Source organism: Pinus tabuliformis, chromosome 2_2 (assembly GCF_031772625.1).
Source record: "Pinus tabuliformis cultivar Carrire ecotype Pingquan chromosome 2_2, CPIR1, whole genome shotgun sequence".
In the NCBI taxonomy this organism is placed as follows: Eukaryota; Viridiplantae; Streptophyta; class Pinopsida; order Pinales; family Pinaceae; genus Pinus; species Pinus tabuliformis.
Window position 1 is genome coordinate 552,811,402 of NC_142300.1, and position 10,089 is coordinate 552,821,490.

General features: G+C 32.4%; 1 protein-coding gene and 1 long non-coding RNA gene across 2 annotated transcripts; one reads left to right on the top strand and one right to left on the bottom strand.

Annotated features, from left to right (window-relative positions):
• Positions 1–1,072: 1,072 nt before the first annotated feature.
• Positions 1,073–1,699, bottom strand: LOC149193833 (uncharacterized). Its single transcript, XR_016254999.1, has 3 exons — positions 1,610–1,699; positions 1,384–1,509; positions 1,073–1,140 (listed from the first exon to the last, which is right to left on the bottom strand). It is a non-coding gene; the product is annotated as an uncharacterized LOC149193833 (long non-coding RNA).
• A 1,674-nt stretch (positions 1,700–3,373) lies between these two features.
• Positions 3,374–4,974, top strand: LOC149193834 (LRR receptor-like serine/threonine-protein kinase SIK1). Its single transcript, XM_089407449.1, has 4 exons — positions 3,374–3,496; positions 3,590–3,928; positions 4,084–4,454; positions 4,651–4,974. The coding sequence occupies exons 1-4, from the start codon at positions 3,421–3,423 to the stop codon at positions 4,972–4,974; spliced, it is 1,110 nt and encodes a 369-aa protein (XP_089263575.1). The 5' UTR covers positions 3,374–3,420.
• The last annotated feature ends 5,115 nt before the right edge of the window (positions 4,975–10,089 follow it).

Here is a 10,089-nt window from a genome sequence, read left to right on the forward strand (position 1 = left end):
ATTTTAATAACAAAAAAAACTTGTTTAGTTTTATAATAAAATAAGATTTATTAAATATTAATATTTTAAATATTAGTTTTTATATTAATTAAAAAGTAATTATTATATTTTTTCCAACCCATGGCTTAAATATAATTTACAAAAAATTAAATAAACTTTCTATAAAAATATTTTATTAATTAAAAATAAATAATTTACAAAATTTCTAAATAAACTTTTTATAAAAAAATTATAACTTTTATACCTTCACTTTATTATTTAAAAATAAATTTAAAGTAGGAACTATATCTCAACTAATAACAACATCTTTTAATTGTAATTCTTATATTTTAGTTTTTGGAAAGAATTAATATTTAACGTAATTAATCATTATTTATAAGTGAGTTAGGGCATAGTTTCAGTGTTATCAAATATTATGAATTCTAAATAATTGAATTTATTTGTAACGATGATGTAATGATGCTAAGATTAAGATTATTTGGAACAAAACTTCCATTATAACCTTGGACATTGATATTGTTTGTTTTTATGGCCAAGATAAGAGATATTTTTGGAACAAAAGTCGCATTATAACCTTGGGATATTGATACTATTTGTTTTAAGGAGAATCCTACCTCGATAACAAACCCACAACTAATGATCCTCTAAACTTTAGGTTTTGTTTTTTGTTTTTTCTTTTGGTTGAAGTAGTTCTATTAAATGCAAGGAGAAAATAACAATAACGCAGAGATAATTTTCATTATTTTATTAATGGTTTTTTTTAGTACATTAAAGTTGTAACTAAAATTAGATGTTGGCATTTTAAAGACATACTTAGCACCTGGAAACAATTTTTGGAAAAAAAAATGATGTATTAAAAAGTCTAAAAAATACAGAGATTACATATATTGAAACTGTCCTTGTAGCCCCTTTATAGATAAAACAATGGCTAAAGTTATATTATTGTAGCCTAAGTCATTTAAACTTGCTGGAATGTTTAGCCTTCAAAGTAGCAAACCTAGTGGGTTTAGTGAGAGCAATGTTAGTTGAGCATATATGCTCTATGTATTGTTTGCGTGACTTGAACCCACGTGCTTTCAAGTCCTTTGGCGTGATTTTGGTCCTTTTAACCATAGCATCAACATTTATCTTTTTTGTTTTCTGTGGAAATTAAAACATTATCAATAAATATCAAAATCCACATAGATATAATGAAAATATGCTGACCATGTAACGAATATGAAAAGACATTTCATTGACTAGCTATCAATAAATATCAAAATCTATATAGATATAATGAGAATATGGTGAACATGTAAGGAATATGAAAAGAAAATGCATTAACTAGTCATAAAAAAATACGTCAATGTTATTATGAGCTAAGATATGTAGTATATAACTTACCTCTCCTAATTTATCTTGAAGTCTAGGTGAATGCCGCAATGGTTGAGGAGAATGTGATTTTTGCTGAGTATCATGTCCACCATCATACATGTGCAAAGGTGTTTTAGGAGATGTATATTCATTACTCTGAACATTAGATTATACATACATATAAGTATGTGAATAAAAAAGAATTAAATGTAAAAATATGATAAAATTATAAGAGTATAAATAAATATAGTCTTACCTTGCATTGTGACATTGGACATGAAGATGGTTGTAGCATTTGAACCATTTCATTTCCATTCTTCTTAAGGCTTCTACAAGGGGTTTTCATTTATTGTGATGGTTCCAAAGGGAACACCTGCACCATAAATAAGAAATAACACACACGCACATAATAAAAAAAAATCAAAGATAAGGATATATAATACAGAACATCCATTTCTCATCCCATCATTATGGTAAAACATAACAATTTATATATTAATATTTTCGGTGGAATAGGTTATATGGATTAAAAACTTACTGGCCCAGTAACCCCTTGAAAACCTTGAAATCTAGGTGAGCGTCGCAATGGTTGGTGGCTTGAATTTGGGGAATTTTGTTGATTAGGCTATGCATATCAATAACAATGAGAAATTAGTATACAATTATAATAAATATAAATATTATTTAATGTTAAAATGTCTAAAAAATTAATATATGCAAAAAAATGGACTCAACTGTGTTGTCATTGTCCTGATTGGTTTCATCAAAGTTTAATATATGGCTGTGCCCATCTGATCCTTCTTCCCCCACATCATCGGGAACCTCAGTGCTTGCTTTCTCTTTTATAGCAATATCTATGCGCTTCATTGTCTGCATGCGTCTACGAGGTAGACTCTGATCCCAACGTTGAATTTTTTCACAAATCCTTTGCGTTGAAGTGTCATTAAGCTGATCAAATGTAGCAACTGACTGTGAAAACAAGTTTCAATGAATTTAGTCCACAACAATAAATTAATATTAATAGAAAACATATACAGATAAATACTAATAAATACTTACAGCTGAAAGAATTTCTTCATTGACAATATTAATAAAAAATCATATACAAATAAATACTAATAAATACTTACAGCTGAAAGAATTTCTTCATTGACAAATCTTTTATATGCTTGTTGTCGTGCACGACATAGCCTTGCATCTAAGTCATATTGTATTTTGGCATTTTGACTTTTAACTGCACTTGTTGATTTGACCGCCCATGTAGCATTTGCATCTCTTGCTCGACCTCTTTGACGTGGAGGAATTGGTGGGAGATTGTGGGTGGTAGCGCGATGATGATTAAGGCCAGATAGCTTAGATCGACTCAAATTCCCCCCACAGCCACCAACAAGACAAGTGAACACTTGCTTGGTGCCTTTGATAGTTACCTCCCATTCATGTCTAATTTCCTCCATTTTCTTACTTCCTTATAAATGAATATGTAAACAACAATGTTGTTAAAAACATCATAAAAACACATTAAAATAAAAATCAATATTCATATCTATTTTTTTGTGGTCACTGTTGCACATCCGGCAAGGACAAAGTCTGTAAGTGCTTTCATCAACTGATTTTAGTCTGATTTTAGTTTAACGATTATGTTTTTTTCTTTGGAATTTCTTGAAAGAAAAAAATTGCAGGGATTTTAGTAAATCTAAATAAAAATTATGTGTACTGCAAATTTTTGACAGTGTTAAATTTATTTCTATTATAAAAATATAATTCAAACACTGTATTTACAAAAATAAAATTTTTGAGATTTTTACCCAAATCCAAAATTCACTATAATAATAACATGTATAGATCTTTGTGGCAATTGGATTGGATCACTTTGTGGGATATACTCCAGACAATCGAAAGGTGAAAACAGAAATAAATTTTAGATTCCATGGATTAGTTCTGTTTTGTGATTAAATTTCCTGTGAAATTATATTTTTAAGAGTATTGAGTTGATTTTGAAAATGGACAGCTTCCATCTCAACACCAGCTATTGTTTGCATCTCATTGGGTTCAGTTTTATTAGTATGTATGATCATTATAGCTCTCTACCGTTCAAATCAGCCTAAGCCATTTACTAAAGGGGATGCAAACAAAATGGGTCAAGGTATTATTTCTCTGGATCATATCATGGATTTAAGAATTATATCAACATCAATATGTGTCCTTTGTTTAAAAAATGCTTTGATGTCCTGACCAGGTTCTCCAAGGTTAGTAATATTGCACATGGACATGGCCCTTCTCATGTATGATGACATAATGCGATTGACAGAAAATTTGAATGAGAAATATATAATTGGTTATGGGGCTACGAGCACAGTTTATAAATGTATTCTCAAGAATTGTAAGACAATTGCTATTAAAAGACTATACACACACCATCCACAAAGTTTGCGGGAATTCGAAACTGAGTTAGAGACTGTTGGAAGCATTAAGCATCGGAATCTTGTGAGTTTGCATGGTTATTCCCTTTCTCCACATGGCAATTTGTTGTTCTACGACTACATGGTGAATGGAAGTCTGTTTGACATCTTACATGGTGAGTGAAATGGATGGCAAAAACTATCAAAAAATTTACATGTATAATGGTCATATATAGGTTTTAACAGAAAAGATTGTAACCAGCCTTTCATATATAGTGAATGTTTGCTAATGGCCAACTTAGAGAATCTAAGCAGTGCATCTTGTATGTAGGATCTTCGAAGAAGATTAAGATAGACTGGAACACGCGTCTGAGGATTGCTTTAGGAGCTGCACAAGGTCTAGCATATCTCCATCATGACTGCAACCCACGTATTATTCACAGAGATGTTAAAACTTCCAACATTCTCTTAGATGACAATTTTGAAGCACATTTGTCAGACTTTGGCATTGCCAAGTGTATCCCTTCTGCTAAAACCCACACCTCTACCTATGTTATGGGTACTATTGGTTATATTGACCCTGAATATGCAAGGACGTCTAGGCTTAACGAGAAGTCTGATGTGTACAGCTACGGCATTGTTCTTTTAGAGCTCCTCACAGGGAGGAAAGCTGTGGATAACGACTCTAATTTGCTTCAGCTAGTAAGATGATAATGACTCTGAATTTGCTCAAGTTGAGATCGCCTTTTTTTCAATTGTGAAGGTTGTTCATCTTGAATTTGCTCCAGTTGGGATTGTCGTTTTGTAAATTGTGAAGATTTTTTGTCTTGAGATATTGCATGGACCAAGAAAATAAAGAAATAACCTTGGTTTTTTTGACATGGGCATTTGAATGCAGATTCTATCAAAAGCAGACAACAATACAGTAATGGAAACTGTAGACCAAGAAGTAGCAGCAACCTGCACAGATCTTGGGGTTGTAAGAAAGATCTTCCAGCTGGCACTGCTATGCACAAAGAGACAACCTTCTGACCGTCCCACCATGCATGAGGTTACCAGAGTTTTACAGTCTTTAGTACCAGCTTCTAAACAAGCTCCAGGTATCAGAGTAAACCAACCAGCCCCCAGCAACAACTACAGAAGATATTTGGACGAGTATGTGGAAGGCAATCACAAAGATGTTACAGGAAGCACAAGCAGCACACGAAATCTGAAACACTGAATCTAGAGTTTTGCATTTAACTGAATACATAGTAGCCCCCTGAACCCATGATAACCAGTACGATCATTGCTCAGTTGAAGTAAAACTATTATTGTTGAAACCCATAAACTGCAGGTAAGTTAATGACAAATGCAAACAAATAACAAAGCCCCGAGTGCAACTGTCCAATTGATGCTCAAAGAAAATTTATAACACAGAATATGAGAAATCTGAAACACTGAATCTAGAACTCCGCAGCCAACTCCATTTAGAAAAAGATCAAAATCTCTGTTTGTTCAAAGGTGTGTCATATGTATGCAGTTCAAAGGTGTGTCATATAGAAGACTAAGTTTCAATGTGTGTCATATAGAAGACTAAGTTTCAATGGTGACAGGGGCACTAACCTTGCCAACCGCAAATCTCGATAACCAGTGGCCAGGTCCTCCAGGTATTGAACGTCTGCTCTGTTCTGTTCGCCGAATGGTTTTGCAGATAATGTTCTGCCGGGACTTTGAAGGCCGGAGGAGGTTGGTGAGCTCTCCCGTCCGGCATTAATCCTTATCTGAGTGGAGGCCACGCGCTATTGATTCGGCGGATCAATACGTCATCAATACGATGTGAGGGGAACTGCAAGGTTGGCTGCGGGCAGGGTCGCCGGGGGCTTTTTGCTGGGCAGCCGGAGAGGGATGCCGGAGAGGGATGATGTATAATCGGATGAGGTATGGTCCATGCCGTCGCCGTGCTCTGTGAGACTCTGACAGAGGTACCCTCCATAGCATTAACTTTGCTATGGAGGTGGAAATAGGAATTGCCATCATCCTATTATAGGAAGGAGTAACACATTAAACGCAAGATTTCGTCACTGTAAGTCTTCGTACTCTGAAGCCCTACGAACATAACACTTGAATGGCATATATGTACCTTTTACATAATTTGTTTCTTTAATGGAGTCTATGTTGATTTGTCCCACAGTTATTAGGAAGGTTCTCTATAAATTAAAAGTAATTTGTTTAAATTAAGATTCAATTTTTAAGTAATTTGTTTAAATTAAGATTCAATTTTTATATGATTCGTCGAATAGTGATTGGGTTTGGGTTTGGGCTTGGGCTGGAACAAGGATGAATCATCATGATTGCTTCAGTGATGAAAATTAATTGACATATTATTCTTTACCAGTTATAGATACTAAAAAGGTCTTGCCAAATAAGCATAAGGCAACAGCAACATCATTGCTAAATAAGACCTAAACTTCCTTGACCAATCACAATTCAAAAAAATAAAAATTAATATAATTAAAAAAAAAAAATTCATTTTCTTTATAAAATTAATATTACAAATTTCCATTTGATTTTTTGTCAAAGAAGAATTATTTCAAGTTCATAGCATTACTGAATGTGTTATACTTGACTTGTGGCAGGGATAATAATAATAATAAAAAAATGCATTTTCACTTCAATTAAAAAAGCTATAAAAAATAATAAATCAATTGAATTCAATTTGTTATATAGTTACTTTATTTTTATTAATAAAATTATAAATATTTTTTTCAAAGAAAAAAATAATAATAAATTTAATTAGTAATGATTGGAGTTCATAACCATAATAGTTATGAACATATAACTAATAAATTTAATACACATAAACATAAAGATTTATTTTACCATATAAATTAAAATATTGATTAATATTTGTAACCATTATGTTTATATATAATAATAATAATAATAATTTACATGTATATATGTAGCATTGCAGAGGCTACTCTAACCCAAGAAAGATGTCCAAATGGCATCAGTGATTCACTTTTATACAAACATGGATCTTATCCTTGTTTTATGATATATTTTTCTACTTCATTTCCTTTCTTTATACATCATTGATATGATATTGATGGATATAATTGAACAATCGCAAAATGTATATAGAGTGTAGAATATTGAAATGTCCCATGGGTGTGCATATGTAATATATATTCTAATTTCTAATTTGTCCACATACATCCTCCCTTTGGAATAAGAAAAACAAAACACTTCTCAACTGATTTCTCATAGAAAAAAGAAGTTGAAATGTTTGATATATTTTGATATAATTATTCTCGTAAGTTGAGAAGCTGTTATGTGATGTGACCATCCTTTTGTTCGATGAGCTTTGCACTTCCCTCATCCATTTCTAATCCATTCTTCAAGAGGTCATCAGTTCATTGATTCTTGTGCTTGTAAATGTGATCAAATGTGATATGAGTGAAGTGCATATGATTTGCAATAATTATTTGACATACAAGAATTAATGTAAAGTTCCTCAATCGATATGTGTCATTCTTCCAATCTATAACAACTTTGGAGTCTCATCAGATACGAATGGTGGAGAGGTTCATATCTTTTGCAAATCTCATAACGATTTTTAAGGTGAATAATTTAACATAATTATTGGTGGTTGTGCCTATGTTTTCATAGAAGGAGAATAAATGTGAATTGTTTATGAAGATTTGGCCCCCAATTCCTCCTTTTGGTGATGTATGTTAAGTGGCTCCATCAAATAATAACTAGTTGTTTTCATTTCTGATCATAATTCTAGTGTTGGGAAGTAGAGAATATTTTTGTGAGAGGGAAGCATTTCTTCCTCAATACTCAAACTTTTAAGAGTATTACAAAGAAAATAATTTCCATGGTCATCTAATATAGCATGATTTCATTCTAGTTGTGCACCCCACACTGCAGTCATTAGGAGAGCTTGTAATGAATATTTATGTTTTCCATCTAACCACTCTTTTGAACAATCCTCTATGTTGGCCCCATTGCATAATAAACTTGGATTCTCATGTTTCTTGGTTTCCTTCCAAACTTGTTGAGTGAAGGGATAATAGATGAGGAGATGTGAGATGGTTTCAACATCCTTTTGAAAAAGTGCATAGCCGTTGGGACCTATAAATTATAATTTTGTAGTGTGTCCTAGGTAGGGGCCTTTTCCTATAGAAGTGGCCACATGAACAATTATTCCTTTGTTGGGAAATTTATTTTCAAAATTTATCTTCCCCATCATGGAGGATACCGAGGCTCATTATGTTGTGCTAAATGGAGGTATTGAAATTTTGGAGAACATTACCCAAAGCGACTAGGGGACCATATTAAATTTTCATCTTCTTGGTTTAGCATGAACATGGATTTGTATAGAGAACTGACATATCTTTCGCATTCATCAGCTAGTTCCCCTTTCCTATTTATAATGACTAGAGAGATTCATTCTTCATTAAAATGGAAATGATGTCCAATATCTTCTTAATGAAAGAAGAATACTCCTTCTTCACTTAGAAAATGAATCATTTGGTCTCAAAGGATGGGTTATTTTGTGAGTTAATCCATGGATATTTCCCTTTGAGAACTTGTTTTCCTAACCCAACTTTTCATCTAATAACTTCGCCCATCATAAAAAATTCAAGAATGGATACTTTCCAGATAATGGATCCATTTTTTTGGATTCTAATGGACTCTTGATCTAGCTCAATGTGGAGGAAGGGGCTATATATTTGTGATACATAATTTTTTCCTAAAGAAATTTATATTGAAGTATTCTCCAAATGCCCTTTACTATAAGGGATTTTGAGAACCAAGTAAAATTATTTAAACCCCATCCTCCAAGGAGTTTTTGAGTAGCAATAGAAGACCATGTTGTAAGGGAAAAGTTCTTTTTTACTGATTTCCTACCCAAAGGGATCACATGGAGATTTGTTTTATTTTGTTGAGAATACCAAGAGGAATTCATAATAATGAGGTCCAAAAGAATATAATGGCTTCTATTATTTCCTTGCAGAGGATAAGTCTAACATCTCTTGAGAGTCATTTCTTGCATCATATACAAACTCTTTTTTCTATATTAACTAGAACCCAATTTCAATATACCTTTGATAATTGTTTGGTATTAAGAAGAAACCCAAATATTTGAAGGAGGAGCCTATTTCTTCTATATGATGATGGATGTTTTGGAATCTTATGAGTTTTTCCTCTTTTGATAGACCATTTTCGAAAAGAGAGGATTTGGATAAATTAAATACCATCCCTCTTTCTTTAGAAAATAGGTCGAAGATTTATTTTAAAGTTCTAAAATTTCTAGGGAACCATTTAAGAAAATGATGATGCCACCCACAAATAGAAAATGAGTGAGAGAACAATTATTTATCGCCTTGATTTTGATGGAAGATATTTTTCCTTTTAGAATCAAGTAATGTTCTTCTGAGTGTTTGTGCAACCAAAAGGAAAGGGAAGGGAGGTAAAGGAAAACCCTACCAATGAGTTTTCTTAGTATTAAGAAATGCAAGGAAACTACATTTATAGATAGGGTAATGAAGGAAGTGATAATATAATTATAAATCCAAGTGAAAAAATAAGGGTCAAAACCAAGATGATTGAGGAGGAGATGGATGAAAATCCAATTAACCCATTCAAATGTTTTCGAAATATCAACTTTGATAACGAGAGATTTTTTTTTAAGAGGTGTGGAGTGGATTCATTCATAAGTAAAGACCAATTGCATCATGGATTTGTATGCCTTGCAAGAAGTGAAATTTCTCCCAAGATATGTGGTTTTATAGGATAGGCCTTAGGTATAGGGAAGTGATTTTCATAGTGATCTTATACATAGAGTTGGAAATGGAGATCAAAATAAACAGGACAAAAGAAGATCAAGAATATGCTTTGGGGATGAGAGAAACGAAGGCGGAGTTAGAAGTGATCAATATTCTACTCTAAGAAAGTCATCCTTAGTGAAGTCAAAATAACTAATGTAGAATTTGATAGAAAGTTCATCCCACCCTAGGCTTTTGTCCTTTTGAAAACTATGGAGGACAATTTCGAGTCCCCTTTTTGAAATCTCATCCATCAAGTCCTCATTTTACTCAGGATTGGTAAATCTTGAGAAATAATGGGAATTTTGAAACTCGTGTCTATGGTTTGCTTGTCAATTTGTTGAAACATTTCTTTGAAGTTATGGAAATATTATAAAGTAATATCTTAAAAAGAAGAGACTTTTGAGCCATCTTATTTGGTGATTTCCCTAATAGTATTCCTTTTATTTTCAGTTCTATGAATATGGCTCTAATTTTTAGTCACAATTCCCTTTCTCTTTCAAGGATAACATTCATTT

What these genes read in the sequence shown, in the direction of transcription:
- LOC149193834 (XM_089407449.1), top strand. Translation starts at nt 3,421, where the DNA reads ATGATCATTATAGCTCTCTACCGTTCAAATCAGCCTAAGCCATTTACT. An exon ending in TCTGTTTGACATCTTACATG is followed by an intron (nt 3,929 to 4,083) that starts GTGAGTGAAATG and finishes TCTTGTATGTAG; the next exon opens with GATCTTCGAAGAAGATTAAG. An exon ending in ACTCTAATTTGCTTCAGCTA is followed by an intron (nt 4,455 to 4,650) that starts GTAAGATGATAA and finishes ATTTGAATGCAG; the next exon opens with ATTCTATCAAAAGCAGACAA.